General features: G+C 37.4%; 1 protein-coding gene across 2 annotated transcripts in view; it reads left to right on the top strand.

The window, feature by feature from the left end:
* ZNF568 (zinc finger protein 568) overlaps nt 1-23,487 on the top strand; it is a 153,384-nt gene that overhangs the window by 20,828 nt on the left and 109,069 nt on the right. For both annotated transcript variants that reach the window (XM_032591460.1, XM_030297946.1), the window contains 3 exons: nt 603-729; nt 1,259-1,354; nt 3,089-6,921. In XM_032591460.1, the coding sequence (XP_032447351.1) occupies nt 603-729; nt 1,259-1,354; nt 3,089-4,041 (1,176 nt within the window). In that variant the 3' untranslated portion in view covers nt 4,042-6,921. Of the gene's footprint in view, nt 1-602; nt 730-1,258; nt 1,355-3,088 lie in introns of those variants that run through there.

Below are 23,487 nucleotides of genomic sequence, written 5' to 3'. Positions count from 1 at the left end.
TTCCACTGATTTAAAGTCCATCATCTCATCACCCACAGGCCCCTGTATTCTCTTTCTGCTACTGAGTGCCTTGTAGCCCTTAAAATCACTGTGCTGCTCCCATGCCGGTGTTCATGCTGCTCCCTCTGCAAGGATTGTAGTTTCTCCATCTTTCTGTAGAGGAGACTCAGCTTCACATATCCCGTAGCTCTGAAGCCTTACTAGCCTTTGAAACATTCACACTTTTCTACATGGTATAACCTAGATGTCTTGCCACCATAGCTCTTATACTTTCACCCTGATGGCTTTACATATTGCTCTTTGCTGGGCTGTCAGCTCCTTGAGGTCAGGAACCATCCATGATTGTGTTTCCAGCAACCAGCACTGGGTTATACACAGCAGGTCTTCAGTCAGTATATGTTGACTCAAAGTGTATGTGGCAGTAGGTTCCAGTAGGATTGTTATTTTTCCTACCATAGATGGCGTAAAGCCAGGAATGTAAAAGGTATTCTAGGCAGATAAATGATCATGATAAGCTCTGACCTAGGAACATAAAAATTCCATGCCATCTACCCCTGGCTACATTTTTCCCACATGACTCAGTGTCATTTCATCCTCAGCAGAGACCTGTGTCATTCAAAGACGTGGTAGTGGGCTTCACTCAAGAGGAGTGGTACAGGCTGAATCCTGCTCAGAGGGCACTGTACCGGGATGTGATGCTGGAGACCTATAGCAACCTTGTTTCAGTGGGTAAGAAGAACTCCTCCACACAATTTAGATTGTGGTTGATTGACCACCTTTCATTTTTCAGTTGCTAAAAGTAACTGAGATACCTAGAGCCTCTGAAGTACCAAATACTTTTTATGTGCCAGACACTATTTCAGCCACTTTTAACATATTAACTTATTTAATCCTCATAAGAGCCCCATGAGGTAGGTACTATTTATACCACTATTTTACACATTTGGAAACAGAGGCAAATAGGTGAAGTCACTTGCCCAGTGTTATTCACCAAGTACATAATAGAGCCAGGCTAGGATTTGAACCCCCAGTAGTCTGGCTGCACAGTCTGCATCCCTAACCCTTATACTGTGCTGCCTCGGTGAGTTTGGCTTGAGTTTCAGTGGTCCTGAGTTACTAATTCCTTTTGGGTTCTGGACAAGGTGTGTGTACAGTCTTCTCCCAAGTCCAATGTCTGTTGTGCAGCCTTTAATGCTGCCTGAGTGGCCCTGAAGACCAAGGAGCTCAGCCCAAGGCCTGGATCATTTCCCTGGAACAGGTTATGAAGGCACTAAACCATATGTGATCCTCAAGCTGGAGCAGGAAGAAGCACCGTGGATTTGTGAGGCAGCATGCTCGGGCTGCCACTGTCAGGGTAAGTATGATAAATCCAGCAAGAGGTGCTATGGGAGGCTGGCACCTTAGGGATTTTGTTGAGTCCACCTTTCAAAAGCCTTAGAGCTTTGCAAGCCACTGGAGACATTTCTCTGAGAGCTTTAGCCTTCTTTATGTTCTTCAACCTCCATGCACCCCACCTCCCTTATCCAGGTGTTCCTTTTCCTCTTTAAATCTCACCTCTCCCTGTGCTCTTGCTCCATCCCCCTATCTCCAGAATCCTTCATTTCTCTTAAGGTTACCTTCTCCATCACATTCAGGCTTTCTCACAAATAAGCTGCTGTCATTCCCCCGCTCCTGCTGGTCCCTTCCTATTCCCTTTTCCCACAGTTTCCAGGTAAAATGCCTCAGACCTGCCTGCCATACCCATACTCTCACTTCCCATCCTTTCCCTAATCCTTTAAGTTATCCCTTAGTCCTTTAGTTTCCTTAAGTCACAGAAGAGGAAGTATTGAATTTCAGGTAACCAAAGACAACTGGGTGGTAAAGGAGATGACTGAGCTTGGCCCATCTTAACCACTTCCTTATAACATTCAGAATAACTGCCCCTTTCCTAGCAGCTCTGTAAAATATTGCAACAATACCCATTGTACCCCAAGTGTTGGTAACCTACTCTTAAGGATGCCTCTGAACTACTTCTCCACAAGAGTCATGAACTTAGTAAGAAGAGTCAGTGTTGTCTGTTCCCACATCTCTTTATGCCACTCACTCTTGGTTTTGTAATCACATAATTGAATTAATATTACATTATGAAAATACCATTCAAGTTATTTTCGTGCTTCTCTCCAAAATGTCTCTGAAATTACCACCAGTCACCTTTCATCCACCTTGGTTGTAGTAGTAGCAGTAACAGCATTAGAATTACTGGCCAACACTCAGTGTGTGCTCACTATATGCCAGATCTGTTCTCAGCCTTTTACATATATCATCTCGTTCAACCCTTACAAGACCTGTGAGGTATCCAACCTTTATTACTCCATTTACAAATGAAACGATCACAGGAAAGTTAGGAAACTTATCTAAGAACATATAGCATAGTAAGGGACCAAACAGAGATTTGAACTCATGTGGTCGCATTTCAGAACCAGTACTCATAACTGTCACACCAACACACTGGTACCCTTTGGGGTGTATTTTGCTTCATTAAACTGTGCTCATCAGCCTTCCTGAAACATTGTAACCTGGCTATCAGCTGCCTTTCTTTTCCCTCTTTTAAGAGCCACACATTGAATAGCAAGGTGCTATATGACACTTAAACCCCTTTCCTCAGTAACAAGATTGACACTACAGCCTATAGTTTGGCCACCTGATTTTGTGAAGAAAGTTTATTGGAACACAGCCATGCCTTAACATTTACATACTATCTGTGTTCCCCAAATACAGTGGGAGAGTTGAATAATTTTGACTGAGACCATATGGCCCACAAAGCCTAAAATATTTATTCTCTGACCTTTTAAGAACATGTTTGCCAACCACTGGTCTATAATATTCTATCTTCTTCAAAATTATGACTTTGTATACTCTGTGACATGTTCCATTTCTTTTGTGCCTGTTGTGAATCTTCTCATACAGCACCCTTCTCCGCATTTAGTTATGGTTCATGCTGTGTCTGTTTATATGCTGTGTGTTGTTTAAATGTTTAGGGTATTTTTCAAGTAATTTTATTCCAGATCATAATAATAGAATAAAGAAAGGTTTGCTGTATTTTCTCCAGAAAACATTTGTCAAGTTAATGTCCAGAGGAAAAGACAGCAAGACATGATTTTGAAACAAGGGGCATTCATCAGCAAAAAAACATTGCCCAAGGAAAGAAGCCATGAAGACAATAAGTTTGGGAAAATATCACCTCTGAGCATTAATCTTTTTCCTTCAGTTCAAGACCCCAATAACTGGGACCCCTATGGAAAAAGTGTGAACCATAATTTAGACTTGATTGGTTTTAAGAGAAACTATTCAAAAAAAGATGAGTGCTGTGGATGTGGGAAATTGTTACAGCATACAAACCATGATAGAAAACCTAATGGAGAAAAATTCTGGGAATGCAGTCACTGTGAGAGAGCTTTTAGCCACAACCCAGCACTTATGTATAAACCAACAGTAACCAATTCTCTTGTGTACAAACGTAAGAGGGTTCCACCTACAGAGAAACCCCATGTCTGTAGTGAGTGTGGGAAAGCCTTCTGCTACAAGTCTGAATTCATTAGGCATCAGAGAAGTCACACTGGGGAGAAGCCATATGGATGCACTGACTGTGGGAAAGCCTTTTCACATAAGTCAACCCTTATTAAACACCAGCGAATTCACACTGGGGTAAGACCCTTTGAATGTTTTTTTTGTGGGAAAGCCTTCACTCAGAAGTCACACCGCAGAGAACATCAAAGAACACATACTGGAGAAAGACCCTTTGTGTGCAGTGAATGTGGGAAGTCATTTGGTGAGAAGTCATACCTCAATGTACATCGAAAAATACACACAGGAGAAAGACCATATCGTTGTAGAGAATGTGGAAAATCCTTCAGCCAAAAATCATGCCTCAATAAACATTGGAGAACTCATACAGGAGAAAAACCCTATGGATGCAGTGAATGCGGCAAAGCTTTCTATCAGAAGCCAAACCTCAGTAGACACCAGAAAATTCATGCCAGAAAGAATGCCTATAGGAATTAAAACATGATAATTGTGGGAAGCCTTAAGCAAGGTATCCTATTTCATTGTATGTGGAAGCATTCATTTTCAGGAGAAATCTCATTGATTTAATGAATTTGGACAAAATGTTTTTACCATAAGGGGAATCATGTTCTAATTGTGATAGAAAACTTTATACAAAGATTGTAGAAAACACTTTATAAAACATAAACATGGTCACTCTGGCTTATGAAAGTTTAAAAATATGTTAATGGAATAACAGAATACAAAATATATGTGAAAAGAATTGGTATATTATGGCATATTCCACAGTGAGCCACATAATAAGCATTATTTATATTTTGGAAATGTAAATGTGGATTTAATGTGATTTGTGAATATCAAGCACATTTGTCACATAGTTTGTAGAATGCCATTCACCAAACTTTTTCACTCTAAATATCACCATTGTCTTTTAATGTCTTAACAATATAAAAAATAAGAACATTTGTTAATGTTGAAAAGGCAAGGCTAAGGAATAGTTTCACAACCTAATATTGGATGAACAAAATACTATAAACTTGATAGCACAGCCATTATTTGACAAATAGTAGTGTGGCCCTGGCATATTGTGCACTACTTCTATTTTATTAGTCTTAGCTTAACATGCCTTTGCAGCAAATTAGGAAAGACAGTGTTTATATGAGTCTTATAATTCAGAAATGTTTCTTGCAGCGACCAAAGATAGAATTTTTCTGTTTTTTTTTTTCTTTTTGCAAATTAATTCAGCAATGTCCACTTTTCTTCCCTATCAATTTCCCTGTGAATATCCTGGGCATGAAAACCCAAATTGTTTCATCATTCCAATCTTGAAAAAAAAATCTACTTCCTTGAGCTGCCACATCTTCCAAATAAAACAAATGCCCACACTGTTCAAGATATGCCTCCTGTAAGAATGCCTGGTCCAGAATGAGAAAGGAAACAATCGCATGAGCACCGGATGTTGTATGTAAGTGATGAATCACTAAATTCTACACCTGAAACTAATATTACACTGTATGTTAATTAACTGGAATTTAAATAAAAATCTGGGAAAAAAAATCACAGATAAAGATATGATTAAAAGAGTGATAAAAGATATTTCATACAAATCTAGATCAACCTGTTTTTAAAAGAGGAATTAAATGCTTTTCTTGCAAAATATAAGTTAGGAAAATTGCAAGAAGTAGAAACTTGATAGAACAATTACCATTGAAGAGTTTGGAAAAGTGATTAAAGATCTAGGATTGAAAAATGCTCCAGGGCCCAGATGATTTCATTGTTTCTTCTTGATACCAGTGTTATTTGAAGTATTGCAGCCCATAGATTATGTTCTCCAGTTTATTTTATGAAGTCAGAATAAGTTTTAACACCAAAACCAAATAAAGGTAATTGGAAAAAAGAAAACTCCAGGCCAGTCTTACTCATGAATTTAGAAACAAAAATTATAATTAAAATAATAACAAGTAGAATTCAGCAATATACCTAAAGAATGACATAATGACCAAGGAAGAATTATTCCAAGAATGCAGAGCCAATGCAGTAATAGGAAATAAATCAATAAAATTAACAGTTTAAAAGAGAAGATGCCATCCATCAATGCTGACAAGATATTTAATAGAATTTGCAAACATTTCCAATCTAATAAAGTATAAATTAAATTGTAATACTTAGTAACCACTTAGGAGTTACTTTACCAAAATCCTATAGCATATTTTATACTAAAACCATTTTTTGAAAATTAAGAATTTAATAGTATTAGAGATAAGGGTTTCACTGCTGTCTATTTTTACTAAACATTGTGTTGGAGTTTCCAATGAAGGCAGTAAAAAAATTAAATTAAATAATTGGTATAAACAATTTAAAAAGAGGGAAACTTTTTGATGATATTATATATCAATAAATGAAGAGACTAGTAATTGTTTTGGGTTGAAAGGTAATTTTCTAAAAAGACAGTATAGAAATTAAGTTTTCTCTGTAAACATCTAATAACTTACATGTACTTCTTTTGGAATTACACTAAATGTCAGTGATTTTTTCTTTTAACTTATGTGAAATGATCTTAAAATCCATATGGAAGAACAAATGTCTAACAATCTAGACAAGAAAAGTATGAAAAAGAATTTCATACCAGATGTCAGAATATAACATGAAGTCACTTTAATCAAATTAATAAAGTATTGGCAAAGGATAAATACATCAATGGATCAGAATAGAAAATCTTGAAATAGACCTAAGTGTATATGAGCTTTCTCATATATGGCAAAGGTGGAATTTCAGGCTATAGGGGAAAGGAATAGTTTATTTAAAAAGAATTCTGGTACAATTGGCTTTTACTCAGGAAGAAAGTGAAATTTGACTAATACCCCAAAGTATATGAAAAAAAATCCAGGTGAATTTAAGATTTAAATTGTTTAATAATAAAATTCTTGAAGGAAAAATGAAAGGAGACTACAGGTACAATCTAGGAGTTGGGAAGATTAACTTTACCAACAAAAGATACTTGAAGGCTATTAAAAAATATTTGACTACATAAAAGTATAATCTTTTGTATGGCAAAAGGTGCCATCAACAAAGTCAGTACACGATATTTTTGAGGGAAATATTTGCAAAGCCAATCAGAGAAGAGGTGCTTTTCAAATTGACAGGAAAAAGATAACTCAGTGGCAAAACATGGGAAAGTATTGTGAATAGACAGTTGTAAAAACAGCAAACCCAACTGGCTGGCTATCAAAAAATGTTTAGCTTCAGTGGTTGTTGGGGAATACAGATTAAACTCATAATGAGATGGGGTGTCATAATGAGTGGGGTTGAGCATCCAGCTTCGGCTCAGGTCATGATCTTGAGGTTCATGAGTTTGAGCCCTGCGTTGGGCTCTCTGTTGACAGCTCGGAACCTGGAGACTGCTTTGGATTCTGGGTCTCCCTCTCTCTCTGCCCCTTCCCCACTAGCACTCTCTTTCAAAAATAAATAAACATTAAAAAAGATTTAAAGTCCTAATGAGATAACTGTGTGCAATCAAACTGACAAAAAATAGCAGGACTGCTTTTTTGCTGTCCCAACAAAGGTTCTTATACACCACTGGTGGAAACATAATCATTACAGCTCTTTCGAAAAATCAATGTGGTAACATCTATTATAATTTAAAGTACTTATGCCACTTTGAGGAATCTCTTAGAAGTAAAACCCCAATACATGAAGACAGATGAATATGGATATTTATTATAAAATTATTCCTAGTGGCAAGAAGACACTAGAATCCAAATAAATGCCCATCAATAGGGAAATTGGAAAAGGGAAGGAATTATATCCATTCCATAACATGTTTATATAGCCACTAAGGTGAACAAATTAAACCATGCTAGTGGACTTGAATTCCATAATGTTTTCTTGAGTGAAAAAAGCATATTTTAAGTGTGTAAAATATGATCCTGTTTTTGTAAATCAGTGACAAAATGCCTCTAGGTGTTTATGAGTGATAAATATGTATCCATATATGTTTGTGTATGATTTTCTATGCATGGAGAAAAGTATTGAAGAGTATATATTGGGTTGGGGGGAGGTGGGTGATATAGGTTGGTTTGAGGGAGTCAGAGAGGGAAAATGAAAGCCAAAAAGAAAAAAAAATACATAAATGAACCAGGTATGATATCTCAAATGTGTGATTAAAGTTATTTGAGTGGGGAGCTAGAATTCTGCTAATTTGTTGATATGTTTGTGCTATATTGTTAAGTGAAAAGGGCAAATTGCAGAATAATGTATACAAATCTATTTTTTTTATTAAAAACCCTGTATGTGTATATATGCATGTATGTTTATATGAACAAAGTATGGATGGATATACAGCAGGGTGTTAACATTGGTTATCTTGGTAGGGAAGGGAAAAATGGCAGTTGTTTAATTTATATGTCTTTGTATTGTTTTACTTGTTTTAACATATATATCTTTTGTAATTTGAAAAACAAAATAAAGGGGGAAAATGTTTCAAAGTGCATAAAGCATTGCAAGTGTTTCTGTTTTCTGACAAGATGGCACCTTGGTCTGGTTTACTGCCTTTCCTCCAGCACTGTCCTTCAGATATCACCAAAGTAAAAGTAAATGTCTAGATTGTTACTTGTGCTTCTGAAAAGCAAAAGGAAATATTTTGAGAAACTCCCAAGCAGAGAGAGGTTTTTTGTTTTTATTTTGAAATAAATTTTGATTTATAAAAAAAAGTTGCAAAACAGTTCTTATGTAGTCTTCATCCAGTGTCTCCTAATGTTAACATCTTATATACCTTAGTACAATTATCAAAACCAGGAAATTAACATGATACAAACTAGTAAGTATAGTCCTTCCCACTGTTGTCTATCTAGTCCAAGGTCAAGACCCCACAGTGCATTTACTTGTTATTTATCTTCAGTCTCCTCCAATTTGTGACAGTTCCTCAGTGTTTGGTCTTTCATGATGACTTAGACGCTTTTTTTTTAAGGAATACTCACCAGTTATTTTGTAGAATATTCCTCAATTTGTGTTTGATTCAGTATTTTCTCTGATTTCACTGAGGTTATGCATCAATACTACAAAAGTGATGTATCCTCAGAGCATAATATCAGAGGATACATGATGTTGATGAAATCTAACAGTCACCATTGATCACATGGTTAAGATGCTTACTGTTAGATTTCTACATTATGAAGGTACTATCTTCCCTTGTAGTTAATAAATATCTTGGGCAAGATAATTTTGCAGAATTTTTTAAAAATACATCTCAGCAGGCCTTGGTTCCAGAGATTCTGTTTAATTAGCTCCAAGGATTCAAGCATCCCTAGTAATTCTAATGGGCAGACAAGAGTGGACTTTGGATATGGACAACACACCTAATCATTAGCCCTGAAACAAAGCATCATCCTTACAGAACAAATAGTAATGAGAAACTGAATTATGACATTTATAAACACTGGTCTTTAGCTTTGGTAACCTAGGTGTGTTAGTTATCTAGTACTACCTAAAAATAAGCACAAACTTAGTAGCTTAAAGCAACACACACCATCTTGCAGTTTCTCTGAGTCAGAAGTCCAGGTATAGCTTAGCTAGGTCCTCTGATTCAGGGTCTTACAAGGCTATAGTTCAGTATTTCCCAGAACAGTGGTCTCATCTGATCCTCAACTAGGGAAGGACCTGCTTGCAAGATCACATGGTTGTTGGCAGAATTCAGTTCTTTGTGAGCTATTAGACTAAGGGCCTCAGTTCCTTGCTGGCTGTGGGCCAGAGGCTACCCTTAGTTCCTTGCCATATGGGCCTCTCTGAAGTCCAGCTTTCTAGAGAGAATAGAGGTGCTAGAAATGGAGTTGTTAATTGATCGTGTCTATGTGAGGAAGCATCCATAAAAATCCCAATAGAATGGGGTCTGGGGAATTTCCAAGTTGATGAGCACAGCCATTTACCAGGAGGGTGGCACACCCCAACTCCACGTAACAGAAGTTCCTGCACTCAGAACCGTCCCAGACCTAGCCCTATGTATCTTTCTATCTGGATGTTCATCTATATACTTTATCATATCTTTTTATAATAAGCTGGTAAACAGCAAGTAAACTGTTTTCCTGGGTTCTGTAAGCTGCTCTAGCAAATTAATCAAACCTTAGGAGGGGGTCTTGGGACCTCCACATTATAGCTGATGTATCAGGAGCACACATAACAACCTAGACTTGTGATTGGCATCTGAAATATCTGTGGGGGTGGGAATGGTAACAGGGCAGTCGTGTGGGACTAAGCCTTAACTTATGAGTTCTAGTGCTATCTCCAGGTAGATAGGGTCAGAACTGAGTTAAATTGTAGGCTTCCAGCTGCTGTCACAGAATTCCTTGAGTGTCAGAAGTGTTGTGAGTGTGGTAGTAGTGTGAGACTAAAGGAGAAACATGAGAAAATATATTTTTCCCACACCCCTTGTAAACAGCAAAGAACCTGTTGCATTCCCAAAAAGAAAAAGGAATTTTAGTGTACATGAGAGGCGTTGGAAAAACATTTCCCTTACACTCTCACCTTCTGGTTGATTCCACTTTAAAAGCTTATGAAGGGCACCTGGATGGTCCAGTCAGTTGAGTCTGACTCTTGATTTCAGCTCAGGATGATCTCGGAGTTCAGGAGTTTGAGCCCTACATGGGGCTCCACTCTGTCAGCTTGGGATTCTCTCCCCCTCTCTCTCCGTACCTCCCTCTCCTTTGTGCGCACTTTCTAAATAAATAAATAAACTGAACTTAAAAAAATTTTAAACTAAAAACTTAGTTTGAAACTAATTAAAAGCAAGACAGTGGAGTTGGGGGGTGGAGAAATTGGCCTGATAATATGGAATACAGATTCCAGTTAAAATATTAATATGATCCAATATAAATTAAAACAAGGGCTTTGAGGATTAAAATTTATTATATAAGTCTAATGTATAGAGGGTGATTATCCCTAACACTTCTACATTTGATAGCCTAATTTTGCCTGCCTTAAGCTTGGAAGACAAATAAACAAACAAACAAACAAATATAAGTGCATAAATGAATGCATGGTGCCACATGGTGAATTACTACAACCTTAATGCTATGGTCCCATCTATTAGAGGTCTCATACCCAATACCCAATATTATTAAAATTACTAATTCTATTCAGTTTTCAACAACTGGTAAATATTTTGCTCTTATAGATTTGGCTAATATGTTCTGTTTAATGCCTATTTCAACAACCTCTCAGCTGTAGTTTGTCCTTGCCTCCAAAGGGACATAATAAAATTTTTCCAGGCTACCCATGGAGTTCCTCAATAACTTTGTTGTTACAAATTGCAGACAAAATCTTAGCTGTATCTGCCTTTCTCTAGGAGCACGAGTATGGCACTACATTAATCACATACTCCTGCAAGGGGATTCATTTCACACACTCATTACAGACATACAAGCCCAACATGTTTTAGTCTTTTTTGGGTTCTTGTGGCAACATAGTCCTCATTTCTAAATTTTACTTTATCTAATTGATGTTTCCATGGATAAATCAGCCCTCCTTAATGGAACCCTCCCCAACAAAAGGGTTAAAATCTGTCCAAGTTAAAATCAACAGTTACTCTCATTAGTGTCCTCAGAAATTCCTTCACCATAGAGGCTTTAGTAGCCTGTCATGCCTCCTAGAGTCTGTGGACCACTTGATGGCCATAAGTTATCCAAGAACTGATAAAAGAGACTGGTTATCTTGGCCTCATGTACACACCATTAAGACAACTGATGGCTGGCCACATATTAGGATCTCCTAGAAAGAGAGGCTCTCACAGACCCTGAGGCTGTGACCCTCTATACCCAGCTTCTCATTATGCTCTGGGTCATGGAAACAGTGCCCGACAGGCTTGGCAAAGCTACTGAGATCTCCTTAAGACAGGGTGGAGCCAAATCTGCAAGAGCTGGTCTCCCCTGTCCTCAGTCCCTTGCCAGATGCCATAGTGCTGGAGGAGGTCTCCCTTCACCCTCCCCCTTTGCTATCTGGGAGCCCCTTGGGATCAACTGAATGTACAGTGAAGAGTGTTTGTAGACTACATACAAAGAGCACTGCTAACCATCTTACGTGATGGAGCTCAGTGTAATATTTCTGTTTCCCTTCCCTTAGCCAGGATTTCCCTCATATGATAGGACACAAGGGACAATATACTTGGGCAAACTTCAGGCAGTCACCTTAGCACTGGATGTCCCAGCCAACAAATGGCTCCATCTTCATATTCATTACAGACTGTTAGCCCATTGATTAAAAATTGTTCCCTTCAGGGTAAAAAAGTCTGTTGCTTCACAGATACCCCAGATACAAATCAATATTACACACGGCTCTACATATACTAAGACCACAATACAAGGCCTTGCCAGGACACACCTTATTTCTTTCAGAGTTATAGACATTGCTGATAGTAACCAAGGCACATAATTTACTTCTCAGAATACACACGCTGCGCTCTTGAAAGAGGCATTCAATAGAACTTTCATGTCCTTAAATAGGTCCCAGATAGCCAGGTTAACTGAAACATAATGGTGTCCTCAACTCCTTTTCCATACCAGTCTGACAAATAGACCCCTAAATTAGCCTTTCTTGCCCTGGGCCTTAATCTCTTCATTCAATGCTCCTTGGCCAATTCATACCTTATACCAACTCTAAAAAACCTTCTCATCACTGTTTCTTATATTTAAAAGGGAAATGTGTCTCATCTCCATGTATATAAAGACTCATTATATATGAAGTCCTTTAATATCTCATCTTTTTTGAATAGTTTTTTTTTTTAGTTTATTAATTTATTTTGAGAGAGAGTGGGAAGGAGGGGCAGAGAGAGAGGGACTGAGAGAGAATCCCAAGAAGGCTCTGCACTGTCTCTGCACTGACATGGGGCTCGAACACGAACCACAAGATCATGACCTGAGCTGAAATCAAGAGTCAGACACTTAACCAACTGATTCACCCAGGCACTTCGTCTCTCCTTATCTTTATAATTTTTTTTATCTTGTCATAAGTACTGGAGGCCAATCTCAAGAAACAAGAAAAATCCCAAATACAAAATCTAACAGCACACCTAAAGGAACTAGAAGCAGAACAACAAAGACACCCCAAACCCAGCAGAAGAAGAGAAATAATAAAGACCAGAGCAGAAATACATAATATAGAATCTAAAAAAAACAGTAGAGCAGATCAATGAAACCAAGAGTTGGTTTTTTGAAAATAAACAAAATTGATAAATCTCTAGCCAGGCTTCTCAAAAAGAAAAGAGAAAGGACCCAAATAGATAAAATCACAAATGAAAATGGAATTATTACAGCCAATCCCTCAGAAATACAAGCAATTATCAGGGAATACTATGAAAAATTATATGCCAACAAATTGGACAACCTGGAAGAAATGGACAAATTCCTAACTACCCACACATTTCCAAAACCCACATGGGAAGAAACAGAAAATTTGAACAGACCAATAACTAGTGAAGAAATTGAATCAGTTATCAAAAATCTCTGAACAAATAAGAGTCCAGGACCAGATGGCTTCCCTGGGGAATTATACCAGACATTTAAAGCAGAGATAATACCTATCCTTCTCAAGCTGTTCCAAAAAATAGAAAAGGAAGGAAAACTTCCAGACTCATTCTATGAAGCCAGCATTACTTTGATTCCCAAACCAGACAGAGACCCAGCAAAAAAAGAGCACTATAGGCCAATATCCCTGATGAACATGGATGCAAAAATTCTCCACAAGATACTAGCAAATCAAATTCAACAGCAGATAAAAAGAATTATTCACCATGATCAAGTGGGATTCATTCCTGGGATGCAGGGCTGGTTCAATATTTGCAAATCAATCAATGTGATACATCACATTAATAAAAGAAAAGATAAGAACCATATGATGCTGTCAATAGATGCAGAAAAAGCATCTGACAAAATACAACATCCTTTCTTAATAAAAACCCTCGAGAAAGTCGGGATAGAAGGAACATACTTAAACATCATAAAAGCCATTTATGAAAAGCCCACAGCTAATATCATCCTCAATGGGGAAAACTGAGAGCTTTCCCCCTGAGATCAGGAACACCACAGGGATGTCCACTCTCACTGCTGTTGTTTAACATAGTGTTGAAAGTTCTAGCATCAGTAACCAGACAACAAAAGGTAATCAAAGGCATCAAAATTGGCAAAGATGAAGTCAAGCTTTCACTTTTTGCAGATGACATGATACTCTACATGGAAAACCCGACAGACTTCACTAAAAGTCTGCTAGAATTGATACATGAATTCAGCAAAGTCACAGGATACGAAATTAATGTACAGAAATCAGTTGCATTTTTATAACCAATAATGAAGCAACAGAAAGACGAATAAAGAAACTGATCCCATTCACAATTGCACCAAGAATCATAAAATACCTAGGAATAAACCTAACCAAAGATGTAAAAGATCTGTATGCTTAAAACTGTAGAAAGCTTATGAAGGAAATTGAAGAAGATACAAAGAAGTGGAAAAACATTCCATGCTCATGGATTGGAAGAATAAATATTGTTAAAATGTCAATATTGCCCAAAGCAATCTACACATTCAATGCAATCCCAATCAAAATTGCACCAGTATTCTTCTCGAACCTAGAACAAGTAATCCTAAAATTTGTATGGAACCACAAAAGACCCCAAATAGATAAAGTAATATTGAAGAAGAAAACCAAAGTGGGAGGCATCACAATCCCAGACTTTAGCCTCTACTACAAAGCTGTAATCATCAAGACAGCATGGTATTGTCACAAAAACAGACACATAAACCAATGGAATAGAATAGAAACTCCAGAATTGGACCCACAAATGTATGGCCAACTAATCTTTGACAAAGCAGGAAAGACTATCCAGTGGAAAAAAGACAGTCGCTTTAACAAATGGTGCTGGGAGAACTGGACAGTAATATGCAGAAGAATGAAACTAGACCACTTTCTCACACCATTCACAAAAATAAACTCAAAATGGATGAAGGACCTGAATGTGAAACAGGAAACCATCAAAACCCTAGAGGAGAAAGCAGGAAAAAAACCTCTCTGACCTCAGCTGTAGCAATTTCTTACTCGACACATCTCCAAAGGCAAGGGAATTAAAAGCAAAAATGAACTACTGGAACCTCATCAAGATAAAAAGCTTCTGCACTGCAAAGAAAACAATCAAAACTAAAAGGCAACCGACGGAATAGGAAAAGATATTTGCAAATGACATATCAGATAAAGGGCTAGTATCCAAAATCTATAAAGAACTCACCAAACTCCACACCCAAAAAACAAATAACCCAGTGAAGAAATGGGCAGAAGACATGAATAGACACTTTTCTAAAGAAGACATTCAGGTGTCCAACAGGCACATGAAAAGATGCTCAACGTCACTCCTCATCAGGGAAATACAAATCAAAACCACACTGAGATATCACCTCATGCTGGTCAGAGTGGCTAAAATGAACAAATCAGGAGACTATAGATGCTGGAGAGGATGTGGAGAAACAGGAACCCTCTTGCACTGTTGGTGGGAATGCAAACTGGTGCAGCCGTTCTGGAAAACAGTTCCTCTGGAAAACAGTTCCTCTGGAGGTTCCTCAAAAAATTAAAAATACATCTACTCTATGACCCAGCAATAGCACTGCTAGGAATTTATCCAAGGGATACAGGAATGCTAATGCATAGGGGCACTTGTACCCCAATGTTTATAGCAGCACTTTCAACAATAGCCAAATTATGGAAAGAGCCTAAATGTCCATCAACTGATGAATGGATAAAGAAGATGTGGTTTATATATACATTGGAATACTATTTGGCAATGAGAAGGAATGAAATCTGGCCATTTGTAGCAACATGGATGGAACTGAAATAAGTCAGGCAGAGAAAGACAGATACCATATGCTTTCACTCATATGTGGGTCCTGAGAAACTTAACAGAAGACCATGGGGGAGAGGAACGGGGGAAAAAAGTTACACAGAGGGAAGGAGGCAAACCATAAGAGACTCTTAAATACTGAGAACAAACTGAGGGTTGGGATGAGCACTGGGTGTTGTATGGAAACCAATTTGACAATAAATTATATATATATATACACATACACACATATACATATATAATATATAATTTATATATATTAATATTATATATATATATATATATATATATATATATATATATATATATGTGCTGGAGGCCAGATTGAGGGCACAAACCCTCCGGAGATCAATTAACCATAAATTGTTTCATGGGCCAAGTAGCTGCTAATCTGATGTGGGACCCATTTGAGCTAAATTCTCACCATAAAACAAAAACCTGTCAAGTGCAGCTGCACAACATTCTGTTGTCTTACTACTATTGGTCTCGGTGCTTTCACTGGTGTATAGTTCAGAGGCCCAAACCCTCCAAAAAAGCCACACTTTCAATAAAACAAATGCTAAGACTCATATCGATTCAAGTGGGTACCCACTTAGAAAGGTCACCTCAGTCCCACATCCCAGGTGACAACACTTTGGTCCAGGAGCTTTCTCATAAAGATGACATTACCTTAAATGACATCACCCCAATCCAAGACCAAGATGATTTTACCCCTGCACTGCAAACAGCTTTGCCCAGGACATCAAAACCTTCATTCCAGTGACACCTGTGGACTGCCTCTCCTAAGGCAATGTCCTAAGGACATTTATTGCTTTTCTTCCTTAATATTAGGAATCCAATTATCTGTCCTGAGCTCACTCTATGCTTAACTCATTATCCTAATATACTCTTTGCTCCCTGCCAAAACTTATACCCCTAGAGTCCCATTTGTAAAGGGAAATCTGGTAGAGGTCACTACTTGTGTCATTCTAAAAATTAATGGAAATTATTGCTTTCCCCAGGAGGCACTCACCTCATAGTAGTCAACTCCCTGATCCCCATGGGAGAGAACAATTCACTCCCCAGTGCCTTCTCCTGCTATCCCACTTTAAGCTTTCCACCCTGACCTTCTGCCCTGCATTTCCAACCATAACTACTTGGTTACATACAAATACAAATCACTACATATACTTCACTAAATTATCAGTTCATATCCTCCAACAATATAACTGCTGGGCCTGAAACCTTGAACCAAGAAATAAACTGAGATATCACTATCAAAAATATATGTACATATATATTTGACTAGGTATATATATTTTCTATTTCTATAATTTTGAATAGCTTGGAGAGTTGATGGGGTGAAATATAATATTTTTTCTTTTGCAACTGGCTTATTTCACTTAGCATAATGTCCTTCAGGGTCATCTATGTTGTAGCATCTGTCAGGATTTCCCTCTTTCTTAAGGTTGCATAATATTCTATTGTATGTGTATGCCACATTTTCCTTATTTATTCATCGATCAATGGATACCTGAACTCTTAATTCATCGAGCATCCTTATGATGGTAATTTTGAATTTTTTGGCAGTTCGTATCTCTATTTAGATTGGGCTTTTTAAAGACTTAATTGGTTCCTTTAAATCTATCATGGTATGTTTTGTTATTTTTGTTGTCGGGATTCAGCATCTGAAGAATCAGTCAACTGTCTCAGATTTTCTGGTCTCCTTTCCTACAGGCAAGACATTTTCCACATGGCCTGGCTAAAGATTCTGGAGACCTCTCAAGCCCTTTCTGAGCATGTATCCTTCCAGGGCTGGTGTGTACAATCTATTTGAATAGGTTTACTGGTTTCTACTAGGAACTTGCCCTTGTGTCTGTCCACGATATTGCAGCCTATCTGGGGCGGTTAGTAAATCATGGTCTGGTGCTCCTCCTTCTATTTATTAGTGGTACTGTAGACTGGCACACATTGATGTCTTTATTCTCAGAAATACCCTCAACCTGTTGCTACATCCCTGTCAGTACTTGGACACAAGCAAGACAGACAGTCCCTTGGGTAGCCCCTCCCCCCTCCAAAGTCGCTTAGAGAAACATTCTTCTCCTTTCTATCCCCAGAGAGAAGATGGGAGTTAGGGTTTTCCAATCAAATATACCTCTCTCTGTAGAGAGAATGCAGAGTATCCCAAACTTCCTACCAGGCTTCTATGCCATTGGTTTTGTGATTGCCTGGAGTGAAAGAACCTCTTGACTGGCTTCTGGATTTCTCACAGTTATTTTGTTGATTTGATTTGGTTCTCCATAAGGGAAGGAGGATCTAGGGTGTCCTATTCCACCATCTTGCGAATGTTATCTCAGGTGCAAGTTTAAAAAAATTTTTTTTTAATGTTTATTTATTTTTGAGACAGAGCGCGAGTGGGGGAGGGGCAGAGAAAGAGAGGGAGACACAGAATCTGAAACAGGTTCCAGGCTCTGAGCTGTCAGCACAGAACCCAATGTGGGGCTTGAACCCAAGAACCATGAGATCATGACCTGAGCCGAAGTCAGACGCTTAACCGACTGAGCCACCCAGGCGCCCCTCAGGTGCAAGTTTTTGTGTGAATGCAAGTTTCAATTAACTTGTAAGCACCAAGGGGCACGATTTCTGGATTGTGTGCTAAAAGTATGTTTAGTTTACAAGAAAGTGCCAAACTGTCTTCCAAAGTGGCTGTAAGCATTCTGCATTCCCATTAGCAATGAATGAGACTTCTTGTTATCCTACATCCTAGCCAGCATTTGGTGTTACCCGTGTTTTGGATTTTAGCCATTCTCACGAGTGTGTAGTGGTATCTCGTTCTAATTTACAACTCTTTGGAGACGATATTGAGCATCTTTTTGTATGTTTTTCATCTGTACATTTTCTTTGGTGATGTCTGGAATTTTGCCCATTTTTAAAAATTGGGTTTTCTTATTGTTGAATTTTAAGAATTGTTTGTATATTTTGGATACTAATCCATTATCAGGTCTTTCACAAATATTTTCTTCTAGTGTATGGCTTGTCTTCTCATTCTCTTAAGTGTCTTTTGCAGAGTGGAAGTTTTAAAAATTTTAATGAAATACAGCTTACCAATCCTTTCTTTCATGGATCATGCTTTTGGTGTTGTATTAAAAAGTCATCACCAAACCTAAAGTCATCTGTATTTTCTCTTGTGTTATCTTCTATGAGTTTTATAGTTTTGCATTTTACAATTAGGACTATGATCCATTTTGAATTTTTTGTGAAGGCTGTAAGGTGGGTCTAGCTTTTTTTTTTTTTGACTGCAGATGTCCAGCTGGTACAGTATCATTTGTTGAAAAAACTATTCCCCATTGTATTGCCTTTGCTGCTTGATCAAAGATTAGTATATTTGAATGGGTCTATTTCTGGGCTCTCTAATCCATTCCATTGATCTATTTGTCTATTCTTTCATAAATACACTATTTTTGTTTCTGTAGTTTTATTGTAAGTCTTGAAGTTCGGTATTGTCAATCCCACACTTCTATTCTTCTCCTTCAATACTGTGTTGGCTATTCTGGATATTTTGCCTCTCCACATAAATTTATAATTTTGGTCTTTGGTGAAACTATGCCACTGGACTGTGAACATCACCAGTTTTCAGACCCTCTTCCCCAATGTAGGTGGGACAGGATGGTTAGAGTGGGCTGGAGTTGGTCATTTCTCTTCAACATGGTTAGATGCTAATAAAACCCCACGAGGTTATTGGGGGCATGCCTTGTTATGAATGCTCTAGGTGTATTTCAAAATAGTGATTTTCCCTTCCTCCTGCCAAAAGCACAATGGGGATTTTGCCAATCTTCACTATAAGAACTTGGTTGGCCTCCTGGTGTTAAAACTCATAAAAGTGTGGGGCTACCCTATGACTGGGACCCCTTGGAATCTTTAATTCTCAGGTATGTTCACACTGAGCCTCTTGCAATTTGTCCATTATAGTTTATGTTTTTCTACTGTATTTTTTCAGTTTCTGCTAATGTGTTTCTGCTCTGGTAATTTTTTTGTAGTGATTTTTTTTTTTTTATGTCTAGAACTTTTATTTATTTTTTTTTATATATATGAAATTTATTGACAAATTGGTTTCCATACAACACCCAGTGCTCATCCCAAAAGGTGCCCTCCTCAATACCCATCACCCACCCTCCCCTCCCTCCCACCCCCCATCAACCCTCAGTTTGTTCTCAGTTTTTAACAGTCTCTTATGCTTTGGCTCTCTCCCACTCTAACCTCTTTTTTTTTTTTTTTCCTTCCCCTCCCCCATGGGTTCCTGTTAAGTTTCTCAGGATCCACATAAGAGTGAAACCATATGGTATCTGTCTTTCTCTGTATGGCTTATTTCACTTAGCATCACACTCTCCAGTTCCATCCACGTTGCTACAAAAGGCCATATTTCATTTTTTCTCATTGCCACGTAGTATTCCATTGTGTATATATACCACAATTTCTTTATCCATTCATCAGTTGATGGACATTTAGGCTCTTTCCATAATTTGGCTATTGTTGAGAGTGCTGCTATGAACATTGGGGTACAAGTGCCCCTATGCATCAGTACTCCTGTATCCCTTGGATAAATTCCTAGCAGTGCTATTGCTGGGTCATAGGGTAGGTCTATTTTTAATTTTCTGAGGAACCTCCACACTGCTTTCCAGAGCGGCTGCACCAATTTGCATTCCCACCAACAGTGCAAAAGGGTTCCCGTTTCTCCACATCCTCTCCAGCATCTATAGTCTCCTGATTTGTTCATTTTGGCCACTCTGACTGGCGTGAGGTGATACCTGAGTGTGGTTTTGATTTGTATTTCCCTGATAAGGAGCGACGCTGAACATCTTTTCATGTGCCTGTTGGCCATCTGGATGTCTTCTTTAGAGAAGTGTCTATTCATGTTTTCTGCCCATTTCTTCACTGGGTTATTTGTTTTTCGGGTGTGGAGTTTGGTGAGCTCTTTATAGATTTTAGATACTAGCCCTTTGTCCGATATGTCATTTGCAAATATCTTTTCCCATTCCGTTGGTTGCCTTTTCGTTTTGTTGGTTGTTTCCTTTGCTGTGCAGAAGCTTTTTATCTTCATAAGGTCCCAGTAATTCACTTTTGCTTTTAATTCCCTTGCCTTTGGGGATGTGTCGAGTAAGAGATTGCTACGGCTGAGGTCAGAGAGGTCTTTTCCTGCTTTCTCCTCTAAGGTTCTGATGGTTTCCTGTCTCACATTTAGGTCCTTTATCCATTTTGAGTTTATTTTTGTAAATGGTGTGAGAAAGTGGTCTAGTTTCAACCTTCTGCATGTTGCTGTCCAGTTCTCCCAGCACCATTTGTTAAAGAGGCTGTCTTTTTTCCATTGGATGTTCTTTCCTGCTTTGTCAAAGATGAGTTGGCCATACGTTTGTGGGTCTAGTTCTGGGGTTTCTATTCTATTCCATTGGTCTGTGTGTCTGTTTTTGTGCCATGTAGTGATGTTTTGATTCCCTTTTCATTTCATGTATTTTATAGGTATTGTCTTTGTAGATACCATGGGGATTACACATAATATCCTAAAGTTATAACAACCTATTTTAAATTGATACCAACTTCAATTGCAGACAAAAAACTCTATCCTTTTACAGGTGGTATCTTTATTACTGATAACACAAATTACACCTTTATATATCATGTAGCCATTAACACAGATTTATATTTCATGCATGTTTCCTTTAAACTTTGTTTAAAAACGAGTTGCAAACAAAAATTACAATACTGTTTTTATATTTATCCATGTATTTACATTTATCGGGTATCTTAGTATTTTTAATGGCTTCCAGGTGCTATCTTGTAGTGCCTGATATTCGGGAGATGGAAAATACTCCATCCCCAAATTCCTAGCTTATCTGTAATAAATTCCCTTTCACCTTTCATGATTTTTGCCAAAAACAGAAACCCAAAACATTTTCCAAGTGTATACACTTCCCAAAGATGCTAATAACAGCAATTAGGAGCAAATAGGATTTCATGTTCAAATTAGTTTGGATCATGCTCATATAAGCCAGTTAAATGAGAGTTTTGTCTTTTTTTCCCCTAAGTGTATTGTTTTGATATGCTGCTGTGCATTATGAGATGTAGGATTATAAGGCTATAATAATTAAAATGCAGACATGGTATTTTAACTCAAAGTCACTCATTATATCCACATTTTATTATAGCATATAACATTGTTTTAATAAAAATATTTTATAAAAGATGATGCTGGGACTTGGTCAAATTCTCAATTGTTATGTTTTCTTAATGTTTGTTTATTTTTGAGAGAGAGAGAGAGAAAGAGCACAAGCATGAGGGGGGAGAGACAGAGGGGGACAGAGGATCCAAGGTGGGTTCTGCACTGACAGCAGTGAGACCTATGTGGGGCTTGAACTCACAAACTGTGAGATCATGACCTGAGCTGAAGTCAGATGCTTAACTGACTGAGTCACACCCAGGCACTCCTGTTACGGAGTTTAGATATACAAAATCCAGAATTTCCACAGAATTATCTTTTGTTGCATTTCAAGAATCCCTCCCTACCCAAAACCTACTTGTTTTCTGGGTTTGGATAACATAGAATACTATGCTAACCAAATCAATGCTTTTTTTAGGAAATGACTAGAGCAAGAGTTGACAAACTTTTTCTGTAATGGGCCAGATAGTAAATATTATAGGCTTTGCAAACCACTTGGTCTTATCAGAGGTACTCAATTGTTTTGTAGTGTGAAAGCAGCCAGACAATATGTGAACGTATGTAGTTCTGTTTTAATGACTTTATTTATGAACACTGAAATTCAATTTCATATAATTTCATGTTATGTATTTTTTTTTTTTAACCACTTTAAAATGTAAAACCCATTCTTAGCTTACAGGCCATACAAAAACAGTCAGTGGTCTAGATTAATTTGCTATCCCGATTTACAGTGTGATAGTTAAGGTTTTATCTAAGGTTTAAGTTCAGGTAATGGGTTCAGATTGTGGTGAATATTTGTATTAATAGACTGCTAGAATAAATTTGTACACTCTTAGTACTATATGACACTAAATTATATTTTTGTGATCTAATTATTTTGACATCAGGAATATGGAAGATTCACAGCAACAAATGGCAAGCTTCTTACTTCATTTGATTTAGAAATTCCTTGAATATTTGATAGATTTTGCCAATAAAATTATCTGGCCTGGTGATCTCTTTAAGTGGAGCTATTTGCCTACATTAAAACATTTTTCCCCCTGCATTTATCATTTTAGTCTATTAAGGGTTTACATCTCTCCTTAATTCTGACAAATTACATTTTCCTACAAATACCACATACTTTGTCCAGATTTCCAGACATTAGTAAATGTGATAATCTCCTAATCATGTCCATATTTAATGTATTCATCTGTCCTTTTCCCCATCAGAATTACCAATGTTTTTGTCTATATGTATTTTTTCTGTCAAAGAAATAATTTTATTTTCCTTGAATTATTTTTATTTTTACTAGTATCTTTTCTATATTTGAATGTAGCTTGCTGTTATTCTTGCTTTTAGTCTTGTATATTTAGTTCATTTATTAATAATCTCTTGCTATTTAAACATCAGCATGCCTAAAACCAGAAAACAGACTCTTAACTATAGAGACCAAACTAAGGGTTACTGGAGGGAAGGTGGGCAGAGAGATGGATTAAATAAATGGGTGATAGGTATTAAGGAGGGCACTTGTGATGAGTAGTGGGTGTTATGAGTAATGAATTACTAAATTTTACACCTGAAACTAATATTACACTGTATGTTAACTGGAATTTAAATAAAAACTTGAAAAAAAAATCAGCATGCCTATGGGCTACACATTATTTGAATATAGATTTAGCTGCTTTCAGGTTTTTCTATGTAATGTGTTCATTCTCATTCATTTAAATATATTCAGGGACTGATTTACTTCTGATTCATGTTACTTGGAAGGGTATTATCAATATTCAGATATGGTTGGCTATCATATTTTAGTTTTTCCCATTTTGAAAAAGAATGTGACCTACATATGTTCTACTTTGGAGGGAAAGTGAGTAAATATTTCATGTTTTCTCTTTTTTGATAA

Source organism: Lynx canadensis, chromosome E2 (assembly GCF_007474595.2).
Source record: "Lynx canadensis isolate LIC74 chromosome E2, mLynCan4.pri.v2, whole genome shotgun sequence".
Lineage (NCBI taxonomy): Eukaryota > Metazoa > Chordata > Mammalia > Carnivora > Felidae > Lynx > Lynx canadensis.
The sequence above is the reverse complement of the archived record's forward strand: the minus strand, read 5'-3'. Positions and strand labels throughout refer to the sequence as shown.